This window comes from Cricetulus griseus, chromosome 6, assembly GCF_003668045.3.
Source record: "Cricetulus griseus strain 17A/GY chromosome 6, alternate assembly CriGri-PICRH-1.0, whole genome shotgun sequence".
NCBI lineage: Eukaryota > Metazoa > Chordata > Mammalia > Rodentia > Cricetidae > Cricetulus > Cricetulus griseus.
This window is the reverse complement of record NC_048599.1, coordinates 51,468,105-51,491,908: the sequence shown is the minus strand read 5'-3', so window position 1 is coordinate 51,491,908 and position 23,804 is coordinate 51,468,105. Positions and strand designations below refer to the sequence as shown.

The window sequence follows — 23,804 nt, the reverse complement described above, 5'->3', positions numbered from 1 at the left end:
GGGTTCTGGCATTGATGGTAAGCAGTGGGTCCATTTGTGTTTTAGTTCTTAGCCTTCCAAGGGTCCGTCCTTCTCAAAGTGCCTCATCATCTTCACCTCAGGATGTGCCTTTCTGAGCCCTCACCAGTTCTAACCGAGCTTACATAGTTCCACCCTATTATACCATTGAGCTCTAATTCAAGATTATTGGAATTCTACCTGGAAATTAGTAATTTCATGGTACTATGTTATTATACCTTACTGGTCTAAAAAAAAGATTTAATGTCAGCACCTATTGTCAGGAATTAATTCAGGGATGTTTAGCGAACTTACTAATTTTATTATCATTACCTTCTTTGTGGATGAATTTGGAGAATATATACAAAGATGAATAAGAGCTAGGCAGTGGTGGCACACACCTTTGATCCCAGCACTCAGAAGACAAAGGCAGGTGTATCTCTGTGAGTTTGAGACTGACTAATCTGGTCTACAGAGTGAGTTCCAGGATAGCCAGGCCTATACAGAGAAACCCTGTCTGAAAAAAAAACAAAACAAAAGGTGAATAAGATACCCTTTACCTTCAGATGGTTCAGTAAAATGGTAGCTAGATTCAATTAATCAGATATATAGAGGGCTGATCTCCAAAACATACAAAGAACTGAAGAAACTAGACATCAAACTACCAAATAATCCAATTAAAAATGCATTTAAAAAATTAAATCCAGATCTAAACAGGGAATTCTCAACAAAACAATCTGTTTTTTAAATTTTTGAAGCATATAAAAATTACCAGCTAAGAAGCATTAGTTTTTGTTTTAGCCTCTTGCAGGCAGAGTGCTAGGGCTACAGAAACACTGCATTTTTAAAAATTTGTTGTTTAATTTGTAAAATCATCTACTTCAGGGTCAAGCAGTGGCAGCACACACCTTTAATCCCAGCACTTGGGAGGCAGAGGCAGGTGGATTTCTGTGAGTTCAAGGCCAGCCTGGTCTACAGAGCAAGTTTCAGGACAGGCTCCAAAGCTACACAGAGAAACCCTATCTCTGAAAAAAAAGAAAAAAAATCGGGGAAAAAGTATCTACTTCAATCCAGTTAACTGTCATTATAGTCAATGACCATAAAAACATGAGTCATTTATTTTTAGTAATGGGTGGAATTTAAAGTTTTCTTCCTAAGGAACCTAGTTACTCTTCAAAAAAAGACTAGAATTTGAGTACTTTTATAACAACAAACCAGTTGATATTATCTGAAATAATATGGATATGTGAAGTATTTTTGGTTGTGAGCCTAGTCTTTAATGACTAAGCCATCTCCCCAGCTCAAGGATATGTGAAATATTAATATTGTAACTTAAAGCAGAAATATTTTGTTGTAAATAAATTTATAAGAAATAAATTTGTAATAAAATCAAATAAGAATCTGGTTTGTAAACTAGGACCAGATTGGGGTAGTAATTGGTTGACCTTTGTGTATCTCCTCATTGGCTAAATTACTCACTTTAGTAAAGAAGGAAGTTTATCTTGTGAAAAGACCAAATGAGTTCTTTTTATGTGAAATTTGTATAACTTACTGTAAAATGAATTTTTTTCACTTGTCTTCTGTAGATCCTCAGTTTTAAAGAGAGAGAAGTTTGAAAAACTATTTTGTTGGGTTAGAAAGCTATAATTCTCCCGCAAATAAAATATCTCTTAAACAGGACAAGTGAATTAATGTATGATGTTCTTGATGAATCCTTACGAAGAGCCGAGTTAAATCACAATGTCACTTATGGTAGGTAAAATATGAATGTTTTCCTAATGACTGGTAGTGCTTTTCAGTGTTGGAGCTAAGTCTGTGTTACAATAGTATACATTCCAAAGAAATTTTATGCATTACTTTTAAGATGGTTCTTTGGGTTAATGTAAGCCCTGAAAATAGTAGTAATTTGAAATTGTGGCTTTGTAAGTGTGAGTGTAGATATGCAAGTATGCATGTGTGTATGTGTGTAGGGCAGTCTTGTGTGTTGCTGTGAGTATAGATATACAAACAAGTATGCATGTCTGTCTCTGTGTGTGTGTGTGTGTGTGTGTGTGTGTGTGTGTGTGTGTGTGTGTGTGTGTGTGTGTGTGTGTGTGTGCGTGCGTGCACGCACACAGGTTTATGTGGAAGCCAGAGAGTGTTACTCCTTAAAAGCTGTGCATCTTACTTTCTGAGACAGGGTCTTTCACTAGTACCTGGGGCTTGCTGGCCAGCCACTGTGTTCTGGGTGTTTTTCTGTCTCTGCCTCCCCAGCACTGGGATTGTAAGCATGTGCCATTATGCCTGGCTTTTCTGTTGGTTCTGGGGAACTAACAGAGGTCCTCATGTTGTTCCTCATGCTTGTTTGACAAGCACTTTACCAACTGAGCTATCTTTTCAGCTGTGAAATTGTGACGTCTTTTAAAATATGTACCTAAATTCTTTGTTGAAAATACTTACCAAAACATCTTATTTTGAAGATAATTCATTAGGTCTGTGACATATTTTGTAATTTCTATTTGAAGTTTTTAGACCATTTAACCAGCTGTTAAGTAGTTATTAAATTTTTTTGATCTGTTAGGGATAGAAAAAAATAAAAATCTAAATTTTGTTTGAGCATAATCTAGCCCAAAATATGAAAGATAAAACTAGTGTCATCAATGTTACAACATGGTAATTTTTAACTTAATAACTTATACTTGGTATTTGGATTGGGACTTGGATTGTTACTGAAAAGTAAACAAAGTATAAAGCTTTATTATTATTAAGGTCTTTGTATTTATGATCTTTATGTGTAGGTTCACATGTAGAATCAGAACACAACTTTCTCTCCATCTAGTTTTCTGTGTTTTCCAGTAATCGAACTCTGGTTGCCAGGATTTTGTGGCAAGTACCTTTACCCACTAGCCATCTCTCTGGTCCTGATGTATTTTTAAGCTTAGAAACACGCAGAACTTTTTATCTTAACCACTGCAGAGAGGGGGAGGGAATAACATAAAGGCTGTTCTTTCAGTTATAAGCATATATTCAGATTTTTGTAGTATTGGAGAGCTTTAGGTGGGAAAATAATTTTAAAAGTCTTCCAAATAGGAGAGAGGATGTAACTCAGTTGATAGAGTGCCTGAAGTGTACAAAATTGTAGGTGTAGGGTGTAGGCCACTGCCTGTAATCCCAGCATTTGGAAGGGGAAGACAAGAGGACCCTCACGGTTCAAGGTCATTCTTCACTACTTAGTGAGTACAAGGTCAGCCTGGATGTATGAGACCCTATGCTATCACCCCCAAGAAAGAAAATTCATCATATTGGTTTTCAACTTAATTATGCTCAAGTACAGATTTTGAAGTATTAATATTTCCTATAGTAGTATCCCAGGAATCTCCTGAGCATCTGTACAAAAGCATCTATACAAAAGCATCTGTACAAGAGTTTACATGGGTAAAGAAAAGTTTGTAAAACAAATTTGATACCAGGAGAGTTCTGAATGGCAAGAAAAAATATCAGTTATAATAGAACAGAATATCATCATTTTAAATTTTAATCGTTCAAAGTTCAGCAAGGTGGTGTTTTGTTTATTTTTTTCAAATAGTGACATGAATTAAATATCTTGGGTTTTTCAAGTCATATAGATTTCTTTTTTTTTTTTTTTTTTTTTTTTAAACATTGAAACCAAATCTCACAGAGCCTGTGTTGGACACAAATCCCTACATAACTGAAAGTGACCTTGAACTCTTGGCAACTCCTGCCTCTACCTTCTCAGTGCTAGGATTATAAACGTATGTTACCATGCCAGGTTTCTCATAGATTTTTATTGCATATTCTCCCTTTTAAAAAAATATCTTAATTTCTTCCTATTGTCTGTGTCCTATATTTTGCCTGTGGAAGTCAGAGGACAGCTTAGAGTTTGTTCTCTTCTCCCACCATGTGAGTCCTGGAAGTCAAATTCATTTCACCCCCTTCCTCTCCCTTTTTGTTTTAAACCTTTTGTAAAATATAAAAATAATTTTTAGTTCATAGGCTTACAAAAGTAAGGTGAAGATGTGTTGTCCATTTTAGTACATCACTGAATATACAGTCAGTGTCTTTAGGTTCATTCACACTATAGTATTTATGTTGAAAATCAGCTCCCTACATGAATAGTAATTCAGATTCTGATTTATTTCCCTCAGTTATGGAAGGTGTTATATGAAATCTTTTCCTGCAGGATATTTTTGCATCAGTTGATGTGTGACATCTAGTGTGAAGTCCTGCTGGTTGTATGTTAAACATTTTATAAGAATGTATAATGGAAACGTGTGGTTGCCACAGCCTGAGCTGTGGGGATGGAGTGATTCTGTTGACACCTGATGTACTTTACTTTGTAATTGTTTTATATATGCTGATTCTGTGCTGTACTGTGTTTCACTTTTTTCTTGTTTTCTTCATTTATTTTTGTTTTGAGATGGAGTCTTGCTGTGTCTCCCTGGTTGGCCTGGAACTCACTATGTAGTTCATGCTGGCCTTGAGTTTTCAGCATTCCTCCCGTCTCTGCCTCCTGGATGCTGGAATTACAGGCATGCATTACCACATTTTTGCTTTATTATCTCCTTTCAAATGCTATAGGCCTTATAAGACTTAATGATGTCTTAATAATTCCCCGCCTCCTTTGGATGTGTGTGTGTGTGTGTGTGTGTGTGTGTGTGTGTGTGTGTGTGTGTGTGTGTTTATGCACTTGTATGCATTCTTTCTTGCGTGCATGTGGATGGAGGTCAGAGGTTGACTTCCTGTGTCTTCCTCTGTCACTCTTCACCTTATTTTTTTTTTAATTTAAGACTTATTTTAATTATGTGTACTTGTGTATATGTGTGGGTTTGTGCATGTGAATGCATGTTTCTTCAGAGGCCAGAAGACAGCATCAGATTCCCTTGGAGCTCGGGTCCACCCACTGTGGGTGCTGGGAACTGAACTCTGGTCCTCTGCAAGGCAGCAAGCATTCTTAATCTCTGAGCCGTCTTCCCAGCCCTCTTCTTTACCTTTGTTTTTGAGACTAGGTCCCTTTACTGACCCTGGAACTTACTTACCTCTTGGCTAGACTGGCTGGTCAATGTCTCCATGCTCTTCCTCAGTACTGGAGTTACAGATCTACATTGCCATGCTCAGCTTTTATATGAGTACTGGGGATCTGAACCCAGCAAGCACGTCACCCACTGAGCCACCACCTCAGCCTCAGGGATCCTCCTATCCATGGCAAAATGCGTCAGTTTGTGTTTCTTAAATGAATTTGTATTCTCTTTAATCCTCGTAGTTATTCTTTTGACTGTATCAGAAAATTAAATTCGAATGTTTTCAAGATATACAATAGCCTGTTCTATATTTTAGAGATTACTTTTAAAAAAGTAGCCTGAAGAGTCTTAAATAGTGACCCCTACCTTTATAATAAATGGCTGTGCATAATAAGAAGGTAATTGTATACTGGTAGAAACTACTTGGAAGTTTATTATTTTTAAGTATTCAGGGAGTGTTAGAAAAATCTGTTTATGCAGAAATAATGTACTTTAGCCGGGCATTGGTGGCACATGCCTTTAATCCCAGCCCTTGGGAGGCAGAGGCAGGCGGATCTCTGTGAATTCGAAGCCAGCCTTGTCTACAGAGTGAGCTCTAGGACAGGTTCCAAAGCAGTATAGAGAAACCCTGTCTCAAAAAAAAAAAAAAAAGAAAGAAAGAAAAAGAAATAAAGAATGTATTTTTTAATGTATATGCTAGAGTGTAGGCTTCTTAAGGGCAGGGATTTTTATCTGTTTTGTTCACTGTTGGATCCATAGTGTTAATACCATTTCTCTCATATATAGGTGTTCAGTATATACTTGTATGAATGAATACATTATTCTTTTTTTTTTTTACTGGTAATGAAATTTTCTTTAAGTTGTACTGTGTTAACTTAACTCAAATAACTGTATAAGCATGAAAATAAAGATTATTTCTCTAGAGACTTTTTATAAATAAGATTTTAGACTAAAATGTATCCTCCAGTTTTATTTCAAGTTCTACACAAAATTGTTCTTCTATTGTACTTAAATATATCTGTCATTTTGTATTTTCTTTCTTTAGCTATTCTGTTTGAATGTGTACACACAATCTATTCTATTTATCCTAAATCAGAATTACTTGAGAAGGCTGTCAAGTGCATTGGAAAATTTGTTCTGTCACCCAAAATAAACCTCAAATATTTAGGTAAGGTAATTGGTTCTTATGATGGAAATTGGAGAGAGAGCTTTTGAGATTTGCTGGGTACGTATTTCAGGTTGTTGAACTATGATGTGATCTTTATTTCTAGGACTGAAGGCTCTTACCTATGTTATCCAGCAGGATCCTTCTCTGGCTCTTCAGCACCAGATAACCATAATTGAATGCCTAGACCACCCCGATCCCATTATTAAAAGAGAGGTAAACTAGGGCTGAAGAGAGAATGACTCAGCAGTTAAGAGTGCTTGCTGCTCTTCTAGAGGGCCTGAGTTCAGTTCCCAACACCCTCCAACGGCAGAGGGATCTGATGCCCTCTCCTGGCCTCCAGGCACCTGCACACATGTGGCCTACATTCATTCACACAGACACAGATACAGATCCACATAGATAACAATTAAATCTCTTTTTTAAAAAGAGAGAGGTAAAATATTTTGAATAGTGTGTGTAAAGTGGTAAGTTTTTAAAACTTTTTTTAATATTCTTAAGAGAGAGGTTCAAATGATGGCCAGTGTGTGTATATATGTATACGAGTATATTTTAACTCATATATATTTTATTCTTCCTATTTTTAAAATCTCATTTTTATTCTTTGACAGTCTGGTGTGTATAATGCATGTTAGTCATTTTCACCTCCTGTAACCCTTTCTTACCCCCTCCCTTCAGCTGAAACCCTTCTCATTATGTCTGTGTGTGTAAGTTTAGTCAGAGTTGCTTGCATGAGCATGGGTAGCTCATCACTGAAGAAAGCTGATACCCCTTCTCCAGCTACTATTAACTGGAAAGCTGTTGATTTAATACAAAGTACTACCAACCTGGGATTTTTGTCTTATAAGACATGGTCTTGCTGTGCAGCAAGCACAGGTTAGACTCAAACTCGTGATGCCCCTGTCTCAGTCATCCAAATGCTAGGATTATAGGTGTGTCACCATAGCCAGCCCACTGAATGCTTTTAACTTATGAACTGGAAAGCTTGGGTCCGGTTATGCATATAAAGTTATTGATTTATTATTTTCTTATGTAAGTATGGTAACAAAGGGAACTGAATTCCAGTCCTGGATTCTTGTATTGGTATAAAATAAACATACTCCAGTTATGTATAAGTACATAATTTACGATGGCTATTAAATGAGCTCACTGTTAAGTAGGAAAATTGATAGAATTCTATAGAACTTTAAGATAATAATTTGAACTTCATGGAAGAGAAGTTGTGTTTATGTGTCTAATATTGTTCTGACTTCTTCCTTTTATTAAATTGATTCAGTGTCTCTTTGGGTATCTATCCACATAAAGAGTTCTGTTCATTGTCTTGGAGAGAAATCACTGTCAATTCATTTAAAGTGATATATGGGGCCTATTTAAGAAAAGTGAGAAGTTTATTTTGGATTTAAAACATAATGAGGGCTTTTTTTTTTCCCCATGAAAGGGTTTCTTTGTATAATATCCCTAACTGTCCTGGAACTTGCTTTGTAGACCAGACTGGCTTGAAACTCTCAGAGCACAGAGGCCTGCCTCTGCCTCCTGAGTGCTGGGATTAAAGGCACGTCCCACCATGCCCAGCTATTATAATGAGGATTTGATTTGTTTTTTGTTTTTAGAGACAGGGTTTCACTATGTAGCCCTGGCTGTCCTGAAACTCACTCTATAGACCAGTTAGCCTCAAACTCACAGAGATCTGCCTGCCTCTGCTTCGTAAGCGCTGGGATTAAAGGCATGTGCCACCACCGCCTGGTTTAGAATGTGAATTTTTTAAAAAGACTGTAGAACTGGAGGGATGGCTCAGTGGTTAAGAGCATTTGCTGCTCTGGCAGAGGACCCAGATTTGGTTTCCAGCACCTAGATGGTGGTTCACAGTATCTCTAACTCTAGTTTCAGGGCATCCAATGACCTTTTCTGACTCTGCAGGTACCAGACACAAATATGATACACAGACATGCATGCAGGCAAAACACATATACATGAAACAAAAACAAATAAACCCCATTTCTTAAAAAAGAATATTAAATTCCTTAATAACCGAAGTAGTGAGGTAAAAATGAAGCTTGACTGAACACTGTATTATACCTGACAATTGTAGTTTTTAAAAGATTATGGGAGGCTGGAGACATGGCTCAGCGATTAAGAGCAATGACTACTCTTCCAGAGGATCTGGGTTATATTTGTTGCTGGGAAGTGAACCCAGTAGGTCATTAATGTCTATAACTCCAGTTTCTAACACCCTCACACAGACATACATGCAAGCAAAACACCAATGCACATAAAAGTAGAAAATAAGTAAAAGATTATGCATTTTGAATTTTAAACGGTATTTAAATATAAATCATTTGCATATATGCATTTGCATATAGACATACATTTCATATTTTTAAACAGCTTAAAAGTTAGAAAGACTCCAAGGGCAGTAAAAAAATTACTATAATTATACAGCCCATCTGCTTTATCAGACATACAGCATTCATTTTGTTATATTTGTTGCTGTTATGATGTGTAGTTTTCTAATACTGTTTTTATTTCTCTTACTAGACTCTGGAACTTCTTTACAGAATTACAAATGCACAGAATGTAGTAGTTATTGTACAAAAAATGCTTGAATATTTGCATCAGAGCAAAGAAGAGTATATCATCATCAATTTAGTTGGCAAAATAGCTGAATTGGCTGAGAAATATCCTTTGCTTCAACTGTGACTCACACATACCTTTATACACTGGCTTAAATGGTGGTACAAATGTGGGCACTTATGAATTGAGTTCAGGGACACAGCAATTACTTGAATTCCTGATTCTTAAGGCTCAGAAATTTGTATAAACTGGCCTGTTGGAACTTGGAACTTTGTTAGATGTACTCTGGCATCAGCAGTGCTATAGCTTTGACCTAGCAATGATCAATTTTAGAACTGATGACAGAGGCATTTGAAAGAAGTTGAATCTGCTCAGGTGGACACACCACAGCTATAGCTTCTCTGGAATATGCATGAATCTTCCATTACTTGCTTGTCACAGATAGCTGGCTCATTTCTTCAAATTATTCTTGTTTATTTATTGACTGCCTGCCATGTGTGTATAAGCCTAGTGCTTGGTAAAATTATGCAAACTCAATTTAGTCACTTAGTAAATATAGAACTGGGCTGTAGAGCACTGTTGGTAGGAGTTAGAGATAAACCACCACACCAGCATGGATTGGAGTTTCCTTTAAAGGGTTATTGTGGAGGGTATGACTTCAATGAGTGTCATGAGGAAGTGACTTGTTCTTAACACTAGACACATTTGCTCCTGACAATGTGTGGTTTATTCAGACAATGAATGCTGTGTTTTCTGTGGGAGGAGATGTGATGCACCCTGATATTCTCAGTAACTTCCTGAGACTACTGGCAGAAGGTTGGTAAAGAATTTTAAATTATGTTTTATTACAGTAATTGAGAATTGAGGAAAGCTAAACTGGTGTTTCAATATTTTTGTAGGTTTTGATGATGAAACAGAAGACCAACAATTAAGAGTCTATGCAGTTCAGTCTTATCTTACTTTACTAGATATGGAAAATACTTTCTATCCACAGAGATTTCTTCAAGTTATGAGTTGGGTGAGTAAAGTCTATTACATACAAAGTATTATAGCAACATATTTCCACCAGAAATCATTTAGTTCTTCTTGTCCATTTTCTTTCCCAATGTTTACTTTTTTTTTTTTTTCTTTTTTTTGAGACTGGGTTTCTCTGTCGCTTTGGAGCCTGTCCTGGAACTCACAGGCTGGCCTCTGTGATCCACCTGCCTCTGCCTCCCACATACTGGGATTAAAGACTTGTGCCACCACTGCCCAGCCCAATGTTTACTTTTATATAGAAACTATTTACTTATCCTTTCTTTGTACCATCTCACTGGTCTGGTCTTTGGTATGGGTGGTTTTTTGTTGTTGTTGTTTTGTTTCATTGTTATGTATCTCAGACTGGACTCAAACTTGCTGTGTAGCCTTGGAAAGCCTTGAACTTCCAATTCTTTGGCCTCTACTTCCTAGGATTATGAGCATGTAAGACCATGCTTGGTTTTATGCTTACTGGGTATCAAACCCCAGCCTTTGTGTGTGCTAGGAAAACTCTAGCTAGGCTACATTTCCAGACCCTCTGTGTATGTTTTATATATAACTGATGTCAGTGGCATTTGGGTGTAGTTAATGGGGATAATATAAGAGGAAATAATCAGTTGTCTTCTCACAAACAGAAGTCTATTAAAAATTCATTTTTGAGATGGAACTCAGATTACCTGTTCTTCTGGAGCTTTCTGTCTTTTATTATTAAAACCTCTTTTAAAATTAACTTATTTTGGGGGCTGGAGAGATGGCTCAGAGGTTAAGAGCACTGACTGCTCTTCCAGAGGTCCTGAGTTCAATTCCTACTGTTCTTAGTAGCTAAATCTTTGCTGTTACCTGTTAGCCCATCTTTCTTTTCTTTTTTTTTTTGCTGCTACTACTATTATGCTAAAGATATTTACTATGTAGTAAATGCCCTTTAGGAAAGATTTTATATTCCTTGAATTATATTTATAAGATGATAATTTTATCATTTATAAAATGATTGATTGTTAGACCAGTCATGGATGTCACTTGAGTAAGTTAGATGTGGAAAAAAAAAAAGTATATGTAGTATGATCAGTATACTTTTTTGTTTTTGTTTTGTTTTGTTGAGACAGGGTTTCTCTGTGTATCACTACCTGTCTTGGAACACTCTTTGTAGACCAGGCTGGCCTCAAACTCAGAGATGCGCCTGCCTCTGCCTCCCTAATGCCGGGATTAAAGGTGTGCCCCGCCACCACACCTGGCACATGATCAGTATTCCTGATGTCAGTCCTGTGGACTGTTTTTGTCAGTGTCACTTGATGCTTGTCCAGCTGTATCTTCTCCACAGTCAATAAATTACTCTATCTATTGACCCAAACCGGAAATCTGTGATTTATGAGAGACCTTAAGAAATACCAGAAATCTGTACTTTGTAAAATCTTACTCTTACTAACATGTGATACTTGTTTAAATTCGTACTGGAAAATAAACCAACTTCCCATTGGAAGTTCAGAAGAATGCTAACCTATAAAGGTATTTCACTTTATGTATTGTTACTGATGAGTTCCAGTTCTTTTGTATTGAGAATACAGTTCTTGATATAATCTAATCTACACTGTTTCTTTAATAATGTTCATCATAAAAATATGTTTAATACAAATAGAAGTTCATTCTAGCAGTAGGTCTGAATATGGAGCTCTCTGACTTGGTATTTACATATATACCATTGTGTTTTACTCCAGGTATTAGGAGAGTATTCCTACCTCTTGGATAAAGAAAGTCCAGAGGAAGTTATAGCCAGGCTCTACAAGTTACTTATGAGTGACTCCATTTCTTCAGAAACAAAAGCCTGGTTGATTGCTGCAGTGACCAAGCTGACACCCCAAGCACATTCTTCTCCTATAGTTGAGAAATTAATCCAAGAATTCACTGTATCTTTGAATACTTGTCTGAGACAGCATGCATTTGAATTGAAACATCTGCATGAAAATATAGAACTTACGAAGAGCTTGCTTCAAGGTGCCCAGAATTGTGAAGACATAGTGGTAAGAATCCTGTGCTCCGTTCTGTCAAAATTGTGTTGCCCAAACAGAGTAAATGTATGGTATATAAGAAAATATGGTTTCTGTATCATGTATAATGAAGTTTGTAGTCTTTCTCACATTGGTAGGGAGAGAATTGGAAAGGTTCCATTTAGCACTGGTTCTAAATAAGAGCAGAAGAGTGTCTCATTTATAGCTTCTGGTAGTCTTGAGATTTGGGAAAGGCTAGGAAAACTGTATGGAGAGGAGATGGGGTAACAGGCTCTTTAGCCTGGTGTGGGATGAACTTAGAAGTTAGGGTTCTGAAAGGTCACACTCACACATTTCCACTAAGTCAGTGACTTCCACGGCCCTTGTCTCTTGAATTTAAACAGTGAAATTCACATCCCATAGAAGGGTAAGACTCAGGAAGGAGTTTTACTGTGAGATCATAAGGCCAAGAGATTTTTTTGTTTTGTTTTGTTTTGTTTTGTTTTGTTTTTCGAGACAGGGTTTCCCTGTGGCTTTGGAGGCTGTCCTGGAACTAGTTCTTGTAGACCAGGCTAGTCTCGAACTCACAGTTATCCACCTGCCTCTGCCTCCCGAGTGCTGGGATTAAAGGCATGCGCCACCACCACCCGGCAGGCCAAGAGAATTTTAAGAGGAAAAAAAATCAGACAGAGCCCCTGTGGAACAAGAGCAGGGCTTAGGGAATGGGCCGCTGCTGGGGTCATTGCTTCGGAATAGTAAGGCCTTAGTGGCTTGAGACAAGGGGTTCACTTTCTGGTCACACTCACACATAGCCTCCATGCAATTGTAAAAGGAAGAAAAAAGAAGGCAAATCAGGAATATGGTATAGCTTCTCTGACATTTTGAGAAGACATATCTCAGAGTGTACATACACTCTGATCCTCCAGCTCTTAAAGTCTCTCTACCTCCTCTTCCCCAATGTTCCCTGAGCCTTAGGTGCAGAATGGTGGACTCAAGGTGTGTGCCACCACTGTTGGCTTGGGAACATATCTTCTTTTTTATTTGTTTGTTTGTTTTTTGAGACAGGGTTTCTCTGTGTAGCCCTGGCTGTCCTGGAACTTTCTCTGTAGACCAGGCTGGCCTCAAACTCAGAGATCCACCTGCCTCTGCCTCTACCATGCCCAGTGGGAACATTTTCTTCATTGAGGTTCCCTACTCTCAGATGACATTAGCTTGTGTCAAGTTGACATAAAACTATCCAGATACAACTTGGGTCCTCTGGATCTTGTGTCCAAAACATGAGGTGTCTTTGGCAATAGCTACTTAACTATATACCTCTGGGGAGCACCAAAGGCAATAGCAATAGCTTGTATGTTTTGAGCATCTCTTGGACAACCCTGACCAACAACTCAAGATAGAGCAGATTGGAGCAGAACATAGGATGTGCAGGTTGGACTGTACCTAGAAGTTGAATGTGGCTTAAATGAGCTGAGGTGAGGTGGCCACAGGGTACTGGATTTGTGTGCAGTTTGTGAGTCCTGGTTCAAGCCTGAACTTGGGGATAGATGTGGGGAACTGAGGCATGGGTGGGGAAGGGAGGAGCGGGTGGACTCACCTGGCTAGCCACTGAAAAAGGTGTGCAAGATATGAGTGGGTGGAGAGTTTGTGAGCAGGTAGGGCAGGTCTTGGCTGAAGTATAGAGGTTGATAGTGGCACAGGAGGGGTAGCGAGACTAGATTGGGCACTGAGTGTGTGACTTATCCTTGATTAGGGGGCTATGGAGGGTACATTCAGGCCAACTAGACCCTGGAGAAGGACCTCTCCTAAAAAGTTTAAAAGGTACATGTGCCAAAGTTATATGAATATACAGTCTAGTCTTCCAAGTACATGTTTTTGTTTTGTTTTGTTTTTTTAATCCTGATTTTTGCTTAACTTTGATGCAGGTGGATGCTTCTTTATCTTTTCTGGATGGTTTTGTGGCTGAAGGGCTCAGTCAGGGAGCAGCACCTTACAAGCCCCATCACCAGCGCCAAGAGGAACAGCTTTCTCAGGGAAAAGGTGTATTTTCATCCCTTTATCATCAAATGAATTAGAGGGGCCTGTTGTTTGTTTGGTTTGGTTTTTGTTGTTATTGAGACAGACTGCATACTATGTAATATAGGCTGGTGGAAACATTGAGGTCCTTTAGCCTCCGGCTTCCAGATACTGGGTTAAAGGTATGTCCCAACATAACTGGCTCAGGGCTTAACTTTTAGAAACATGCAATTGATACTGTAGTCATTAAAGGAAGTGATTACAGATGTTTATACTTTCCATTAAGTCTGCTTTTTATCCTGGCTAGGGTTTCAGAAAGGTTAGCCTCAAAGTATTCCCAAAGCCTTAGGATCCCGAGAGACCACTACTACTTTAGAGTTTTAAAAGAACCTGTGATATGCTAATCATTGTACTGGAACTCATAACACTCCACCTGTCTCTGTCTCCAGAGTGCTGGAATTAAAGGTGTGTGCCACAACACCTGGTGAGAGCTGACACTGAGCAAACCTAGAAAGGTTCCAGAAATAACCCTGGTCACTGTAGGCTAGTGACTCATTTTCACTAGTACAGTGTATTAGATTGTTTCTCTAGCAAAGTATCTGATGAATGATGTCACAAGGAGCCCCCAAAGGCAAGAACTTTATACTTTCCGAAGCATAGCCTGTGAGGGGGTCTTTTACTGTGACTTTGGTGAAGAGGAGACCACAGGGTCATTTGCATGGTACCTGGGAATTACTCCTATGAAATAGGGGGAGCAGTGTGTATGGTTGCTTAAGATTTCAGAGTGCCAGCACTACTGAAAAGTTCCAGTCTGAAAGATCTTAGTCTTCCTTCCTTCCTTCCTTTCTTCCTTCCTTCCTTCCTTCCTTCCTTCCTTCCTTCCTTCCTTTTTTCCTTCCTTCCTTTCTTTTGTCAGTCAAATGATTTTGTTGAGTGCACATTCTCTATGTTTATCCCTGGCCATTTTGTTATGAATGTGGTGAGATCAAAGAGTTGCTAAGTTTATTGTTATCTTTTTCAGAGGCATTTGCTCTTTTAAAGCTCTTGATCAAAATATTTTATTAAATGTATTTGAAGTAATTTTAATTAATTAAAGCAGTACACAAATCCAGGCAGAGGTTGTGCACACCTTTAATCCCAGCACTCGGGAGGCAGAGGCAGGTGGATCTCTGAGTTTGAGACCAGCTTGGTTTACAAAGCTACACAGAGAAACCCTATCTCGAAAAACAAACAAGCAAAAAAAGCAGTATATAAAGTATTAGGTTTAATTATAGCATTTTCAAACAAATTTATGTTGTTGATTTTCCTACCAACCCCTACCTCTTTTACTGCCTGTAGCTTCCTTTCTGGTTTTGTGAGTTCTGTTGTGGGCCTCCTTCCTCAGCGTTTGTCCCTCTCATAGTCCCCTGTCTAGTTGCATAGCCTAGATTCACACATTCACTAAAGACTCTGTGTGAAAGAACATGCACTATTTGTCTGTCTGGGACAGGGTCACCTTGCATACTTTACAAAGCTATCCATTTTCCTGCAAATATCCTAAGGTCATTTGCTTTATAGCCTAAGGTCATTTGTTTTATAGCTGAGTGAAATTCCATTGAGTATATGGACTACATTTACATTATCACATTACATTATGGCCATCCAGGCTGATTCTCCTTGCTATTGTGAATAGAGCAGCAATAAATGTAGATGTTCAAGTGTCTCAGTAGTAGAAGATAAAAAGTCCTTTGCGTATATGCCAGGAGCAGCACAGTTAGGTCATCTGGTAGTTATATTTTGACTTTTGAGAGGCTTCCACATCGGTTTCCATAGCGTAGTAGTGCATTAGTCTATAACTCACCTGCAGGGATCAGGGTTCTTCTCGTCTCTCACCACATCTTCACCATCCTTTGTCCTTGTTCATTTTCTGACTAGAGGGAGACTGAGTCTCAGAGTATTTTTAATTTACATTTCCCTGATGGCTAAGGATATTGGAGACTTTGAGACAGAAACTTTCTATGTAGCCCTTAGGGTTTCTATTGCTGTAAAGAGACACTGGCTGACAGTTCAGAGGCTTGGTCCATTATTATCATGGAGGGTGGTGTGCAGACAGCCATGGTGCTGGAGAAGGAGCTGAGAGCTCTACATCTTGATCCTCAGGCAACAGGAAGTGAACTGTGACACACTTCCTTCAACAAAGCCACACCTACTAATAGGGCCACTCCCTATGAGTTTATGGGGGCCAATTACATTCAAACTACCACACTCTGTATGGAATTCCCTGTGTATACCAGGCTGCCCTTGAACTCAGAGATAGCTTACTTCTGAGTGCTGGGATTTAAGGTATGGGCCACCATGTCCAGCCAGGATGTTAGACATTTTAAAAGAATATTTCTTGGCCATTTGTGTTTTCTTCTTTTGAGAACTGTCTGCTGCTCATTTGGTTAGCCTATTTATTGATTGGCAGGGTTTATTTATTGTTTGACTGGTATTTTTGTGATTGTTGTCTAATTTTTTTCAGCTCTTTATATATTCTAGCTACTAAGTCCCTGTTTGAAAGATAGCTTCTGAAGATTTCTCTCATCTTGTAGTCTTGTCTATTTCCTAAGCTGATAGTTTTGTTTACTTTGAAGGAACTTGTTAATTTTATGTAATCCCTTTTAAATTCTTGGGGCTATTTCCTGTGCTATTAGGTTCTTACTTAGAAAATTCATATTTTTAAGTATATTCTCTATAGGGATCTAATTTCATTGTTCTGCAGGTGGTATCCAGTTTTGCCAGCACCATTTGTTGATGAGGCTGTTGAGTTTTTTCAGTGTCTCTGGAGTTTCTCTTCTTTTCCACTGGTCTACGTGCATTTCTGTTCCAGTACCATGCTATCATGGTCACTATGACTTCATAGTAAAATATGAGGTCAGCTATTATGATAACTTCAATGGCGTTCTTTCTGCTTAAGATTGCTTTGTATATTCATGGTCTTTTGTGTTTCTATATGACTTTTTGGGGTTGTTTCTTCTAGTTTTGTGAAGAATATCATTGTAATTTCAATGGAAGTTGAACTGAATCTCTCTAGGATTTTTTTTTTTGTAATATAGCCATCTTAAAATTTTTTTAAAATGTATTTATTCTATTCTTTGTAGCTGTTGTTTTTGCATGTATATATGTGCTGTCAAATTGCCTAGTGCCTTCAGAGGCCAAAAGAGGACATTGGATCCCCTGGAATTGGATTTACAGTTTGTGAGCCACCATGCTGGGAATTGAACCCAGGTCCTCTGCAAAGGCAACAAATGCTCATAACCACTGAGCCAACTCTCCAGCCCCCATCTTACACATCTGTTTGGGTGATTCAGTTTTTACCCTTTCACCCTTTTCTCACTCTGATATTTGTTTTAGTTTACTGATACTCACAACTTTGCAAGTCTGTGTGACACTTGTTGCATTTCCCTTGTGTCTAAAGAGGTAGATTTGCCAGTTGCAGTTAGGTTTTCTAATTTTTTAATGGGGTCTTACACAAAGCATATGGTTATTGTTGTCTCCTATCTAGAAAAATCAAGAAGTGGGCATCCCAGGGTTGATGTTAGCTTTGTAATTATGAGGACTCCAGATTCTATCTCTTGATGTTCTGACATCTTTGCTGTTTCACTTTATGATTCAAGATGGCTGTTTACACTTTAGCAACCAACTTGTAGTGTAACCAGCAGGAAAAAGTCTCTTTGCAGAGACTTCCCCCAGACGTTGCACTCAAAATGTGTGTATAATTTAATTGAACATATAAGTCATGTGGCAGCAGAATCTAGAAACGTCTCCTCTACTTAAAAGAAAGAGGGATGGATTTTTGACATCTGCTCTGCCACAATAGTAATAGGAACTTACTGCTCTGATTGAGTTGATTTAGGGTATGTACATATTCAAAAAAATTAACATGTGACTCAGAAAACATTGTTTTTGATTCCCATTGAGGGCTCCATCCACTCATTTGAGGCAGAGATGTGTCCAGGAATCATTCATTAAGCAGAACATGGCCATCACTTCCTGTTAGCTCATTGCATTCTTTTATTTTCTTACGATAGCCACAGCTCCTCAGTGTGCCTGGTTTATTTTTATTGTTTGCCTTTTCTTTGAGTTTGCTTTTCTTTTCTTTTCTTTTTTTCTTTTTTTTTCTTTTTTTTTTTTGTTTGTTTATTCAAGACAGGGTTTCTCTGTGTAGCCCTGGCTATTCTGTAACTCACTATGTAGAGCAGGCTGGCCTCAAACTGCTTCTGTCTCCCAAATGCTGTTCTTAAAGGTGTGCGCCACCACTGCCCAGCTTATTTGCCTTTTCTAATTGAATTCTTTTTTAACTTCCTAGGAGAGAGAAAAGGATAAAAAATGAAAGATAAATAAAAATGTACATGTCCGATTAGATTATACATAAAGCCTCTATTCTGGAAAATTGTTGCTGGATTCCAGCTTTTAATTATTTTAGTAGTGAATGGAATCTCATAAATTTCACTCTTATGCTTTGTTTTAAATATGAACCTCTGTTACTGTTTCTAAATTACAGTTCTCAATTTTGAACCATATGGACTATCATTTTCTTCATCTGGCTTCACTGGACGACAGTCTCCTGCTGGCATTTCTCTGGGCTCAGATATATCTGGAAATAGTGCTGAAACGGGACTGAAAGAGTAAGTTTCTTGGCTAACTTGAGAATTTGGTGAACTTAACTACCTCCAGCATCCTGCTTACTTTCTGCCTCTACTTATGTCCACAAGATTATTATTTGCTCATTTTAGGATGCCTTCTAAGAAGTTTTCATTTTCAAATAATTCAAAAGAAGAGACATATTTATGACTGTGTTTCATATCATTGAAAAGTTCCTAAGAGAGACTTTCTATGTGAGATTTTGTTTCACTTGATTCTGTTGATTGCTTTCAAGATTCTGATGCTATATAACATGTCTTAGACTTTAAGAGCTTATCTGGAAAAAAAAAAAAAGCCAGGCATTGGTGGCGCACGCCTTTAATCTCAGCACTCTGAGGCAGAGGCAGGCTCTGTGAGTTTGAGGCCAGCCTGGTCTCCAGAGAGAGTGTCAGGATAGGCTCCAAAGCTACACAGAGAAACCCTGTCTCAAAAAAAAAAAAAAAAAAAAGAGCTTATCTGCTTTCTGAGACAACATAAGCCATGTATAATATTTGCACATGAGGTCTGGAGAGATGGCCCATTAGTTTAGAGCCTGTAATGTTCTTGCAGAGGATCAGTTCCCAGCACCCACATCAGATCAGGCAGTTCATAACTGCCTGTAACTCTAGCTGCAGGGAATCCGATGCTCTTCTAGCCAGCATGTGTGTGCTCATGCATGTAGACACACATACATGCTAATTAAAAACAATAAACAGATTTGCACATAATGCATATTATTGATTATAATGTTTGAAGAAGCATATTGAAACTTAATACCAGATAAGTTTTGTTTGTTTTTTTGTTGGGGGGGGGTTCAAGACAGGATTTCTCTGTGTATAGACCAGTCTGGCCTCGAACTCACAGAGATCCGCCTGTCTCTGCCTCCTGAGTGCTGGGATTAAAGGCGTGTGCCACCAACGCCCAGCTACCAGATAAGCATTAAGCATATTCTTCACTCATTATTTATGTCATGCTTCTGGGAAATTTTTTTGTAATCTTCTTATTTCAGAGATGAATGTTGAATAAGATGACTGACTGACTTTGTCTAAGGAAGCTCTGTTCTTTGTTCAGAATTCTTCCAGAAGCTCTGGGGGAGAGAACTTAGCTCTTGCTATGCAAGCAAGAAGACCTGAATTCAAATCCCAGCACCCATATGAAAAACTGAAATGTCTATCCGTGCCCATAACCCCAGTATTGGGTGATGAAGACAGATTCTTGCTGCTTAGCCAACCTAACCAAAAGGACAGGTTCCAATTCAGTCATTGTTGTGAGAGAACAAAGTTAAAAGCTATAGATGAAGGGGGCTGGAGAGATGGCTCAGTGGTTAACACTGGCTGCTCTTTCAGAAGACCTGGGTTCAGTTCCCTGCACCCACGTAGCAGCTCACAACTGTCTGTAGCTCCAGTTACAGTGTATCTGATACCTTTACACAGACATACATGCAGGCAAATGTACATAAAATAAATCATTAAAAAATTTTTAAAGTGATGGATAAAACATTTGACTTGTCCTCTGGCCCCTCCATACATATGAATGAGAGCACACACTAATACACTAATGTGCATGACCCCCACCAAATATTTTTAGGGATTCTTTGGCCACCTTGAAAATGGATGGCACAGTTCATATGTATCGTATTTGGGGCCAATTTTCATTCTGTTAAGTATACTTTAACTTTTATGATATAACTAAATTATTTTCAGAAGCATATTGAAATTAATAAAGTGAGGTAGTATAATGAAGAGCATAGTGCAACCCAGTACACACTAATTGCTGCTGCCATTAATTATTGTCATGGTTCTCATAGTAAATTTACCAAACAAAACTAGTGTACTGATATCATGCTAAGCAATGAAAATGGCTTTCTCGTTTGTCAATGAGCTTCATTTAAAAGAAGTCAAGGTCTGATGGGGGATGCAGCTCATTTGTAGTGTGCTTGCCTAGAAAGCATGAGCATATAGGATGAGGTGGCTATACAATATTTCTCAGAGGAATAATGATGAACAAATAATAATATCATGTATAAAATGGCAGGAGTTCTAATTATGTTTTTATCCTTTCCCTCCCTTATCTAAAATCCTTAATTTCTTTCCTAGACATTTAATTTTGGCATTCCAGGCATGGTTTGTGGGTTTGTGATGGTAGAGGTGATGATTGTTAAGTGTCTGAAACATAACAAAGCAGCAAGTAGAGACAGAGGCCCTCCAGATCCAGGGAGAAAGTCTACAAAATGAATAGTGTGTGTGTGTGTGTGTATGTGTGTGGGGGGGGGGGGAATGACCTTATAAGTTCTATACTTATATGTCCATTATATGTACTTTATTACTTAGAAATAGAACATGAAGGGTAGATTGATGTTTTCATAGGAGATCACAGTTCATACATTATTTCAGATTAGGAATTTGTGTGGTAACTGCAGGGTGAATGTTGAAGACAATAACAATTAGAGAGACTAATGAAAGTGAATTGCTTTTAAATATACAATTCTGCAGAAAGGGGCACCAGCATAGGGAAAAGCAAAAATGGCTGGGACACTAGTTTGGTCCAAGACAGTGGTTTTTAAAGTCTCAATTTTAAGAGCACTGGCTGATCTTCCAGAGGTCATGAACAATTCCCAGCACCCTCATGGCAGCTCACAGCCATCTGTGGGATCCAGTGGCCTCTTCTGGTGTGCAGATGTACATGCAAACAAAACATCCGTATACATAAGATAAATAAATCTTTAAAAAAGTCCCGACTGAAATTCCTATCTTCCTGAGGCTGGGACTCGCCCCTTCTCAAATTCCTCATCTCATTGGTTTAGGGTACAAAGCCTAATCTAATGAATAATTTGGAATTTGAGATTCCTTTCTCTGAGAATGGGATCAGTCACATAGCCTGGACTTTCCGCCTCTAGAGTTCTCAGGCAAGAAGGTACCAGCCACCACTAGGGTAGAGTGAATTCTGCCCCCTCCTGCTGCTCTGTACCTAAGTGCTAAGTGCATCTTAAACTGAAAATGGATATAACATATATATATATATATATATATATATATATATATATATATATATTGAATCAGCTTTCAGGGTACGATAGTTGCTCTTCTACAATCCCTGGTAAGCTGATAATAAAGTCAAGTCCAATTTAGAATCTCTTACTTGTAAGCCTATTATTAAACATTACCTCAGGAGGGAATTCCTGGATCTGAGGTAAACTATACCCATAATCTTTGGAGGATTTCTTGCCTAGAATTTACATGTGTGCCTTCATGGTCTGTCTGATTTAAAGTAATACAAAGGCACAATATAGAAAAACTATGGCTTATATAATATTCTCCAAATCCAGGCAAAGATGACTTATATAGAAAGCAACTTTTACCCTGTGTTTAAAAAGGCCATATATGTATTGCCACGTTCAGATTGTTGACTAAAACAAGACAAGATATATGTTGGTAACAGGTGGGTAGTAGGTGAAATAACTGAGGAAAATCTGTAGACACCTGTAGCCTTCTCCCGTTTGCCTGTGAAATGCATTCTGCAGTGGCGTGTGGTGTGCAGGGCTTCTAGGAGTGCCTTTTCCAGCTGCACCTGTGGAAGGAAGTGGAGAGAAACAAGTGCATAGAGAAAGAAGAGGTAGTTGTGTCAGTGACAGCTTCTGCTTTGGAGCGAGAATGCCCTTTCAGAACTGTCCTAAACTGGAGTAAAATGAGTGGTCAGAACTTTACACTTCGTGTGTGTGTGTGTGTGTGTGTGTGTGTGTGTGTGTGTGTGTGTGTGTGTGTGTGTGTGTGCGCGCGCGCGCGCACGCGCGCGCGCGCGTATGTCTGCACATGTGTACAGGTGCACTGTGGAGGCCTGAGCTTGACCTTGGGGTCTTCCTTGATCACTTTCTCTTTTATTTTCATAGGCAAGGTTTCTAGCTGAACCTCTTGCTTTTTGTGGGGGTACTGGGGGTCTAAAATCCAGTCCTCATGCTTGCATGACAAACACTATCCACTGTGTCACCTCCCCAGCCCAGGCTTTACCCTTCTGGTCATCAGTCACTCAAGGGGTTGCACTGGGAGGAACTTGATCTTTGGTGAGTTCTGAGGTGAGCTCTGCCTGACAGAAGTTTCCAACAGCTGGGTCTAAATGGGGCAGCATAGTACCTGATGGCCTTTAAAGAATGAAATGCACCAAACTTATAGATGAAAGAAATCTTTTGTTAAAGTAGACATGTAGGTAGTGTAACCACTTTGGTATTCACACATCCCCTGGAGTTGCTGCTTCTGAGCATCCTAGAGATGCTCAGGTTCTTAGGACCACTCAGATCTACCTGTGGCAAGGATCACCCAGTTTCTTCTGAGAGCTTATTAGATAACTGCTAATTGTCTTTTTTTTTTTTTTTTTTTGAGACAAGGTTTCTTTTTTTTAAAAGATTTTATTTATTTATTATGTATATACAGTCTTCTGCCCGTATGCCAGCAGAGGGCACCAGATCTCATTCAAGGTGGTTGTGAGCCACCATGTGGTTACTGGGAATTGAACTCAGGACCTCTGGAAGAGCAGTCAGTGCCCTTAACTCCTGAGCCATCTCTCCAGCCCCTGCTAATTGTCTTTTAAAAGTGCTTAGAAAAACCATTTGATACCTGCAGTGGTTAGATTTAGATGTCAGCTTACTACAACATGTGAAGAGTTTCAGTGGAGACACTGTTGATCAGGCTGGCCTGTGGGTATATCTGTGAGGTTTTCTTGATTGTGCATTAATATAGGAAGGCCTAGCCCATTGAATGCAATACCATTCCTTGAGCAGGAGGAAGTTGGGTGGCAGAAGAAGGGAGCAGTCAGCATAGGGGCATTTGTTTCTGCTCCTGGCTATGGTGTGGTTAACCAGCTGTCTCAAGTTGTGTTGCTGCAATTGTGAACTATAACTTGGAATTGTATGCCAGACAAAGTTCTGCCTCCTATAAGCTTCTTTTGGCCAGAATATTTTCTCTTGACAACAGAAAGGCAAAAGGAACACTACCTGAAAGGAATGAAGGGATTTCTTACTTTTCCCTAAAAACTGTGAGGAGAAACAAACCAATCCTTGGAGGTTTTTTTTTTTTTCTTTTTCAAGATAGGGTTTCTCTGTGTAACAGTCTTGGCTGTCCTGGAACTTGCTCTGTAGAGCAGGCTGGCCTCGAACTCTCAGAGATCTGCCTGCCTCTGCTCCCCAAGTGCTGGGAGTAAAGGTGTGTGCCACTAACGCCCAGCTCAATCATTGTATCCTTTTTTTTTTTTTTTTTGGTTTTTTGAGACAGGGTTTCTCTGTGGCTTTAGAGGCTGTCCCAGAACTCACTCTGTAGACCAGGCTGGTCTTGAACTCATAGAGATCCTCCTGCCTCTGCCTCTCGAGTGCTGGGATTAAAGGCCTGTGCCACCACCGCCCGGCGATTATAT

General features: G+C 38.8%; 1 protein-coding gene across 1 annotated transcript in view; it reads left to right on the top strand.

Moving 5' to 3' along the window:
* Window positions 1-23,804, top strand: part of Ap4e1 (adaptor related protein complex 4 subunit epsilon 1) — a 60,479-nt gene that overhangs the window by 25,439 nt on the left and 11,236 nt on the right. The window contains exons 8-16 of the mRNA XM_027421915.2: window positions 1,676-1,749; window positions 6,061-6,183; window positions 6,287-6,396; window positions 8,716-8,855; window positions 9,455-9,567; window positions 9,651-9,769; window positions 11,481-11,783; window positions 13,673-13,787; window positions 18,286-18,409. Of these exons, the coding sequence (XP_027277716.1) occupies window positions 1,676-1,749; window positions 6,061-6,183; window positions 6,287-6,396; window positions 8,716-8,855; window positions 9,455-9,567; window positions 9,651-9,769; window positions 11,481-11,783; window positions 13,673-13,787; window positions 18,286-18,409 (1,221 nt within the window). The remainder of the gene's footprint in view (window positions 1-1,675; window positions 1,750-6,060; window positions 6,184-6,286; window positions 6,397-8,715; window positions 8,856-9,454; window positions 9,568-9,650; window positions 9,770-11,480; window positions 11,784-13,672; window positions 13,788-18,285; window positions 18,410-23,804) is intronic.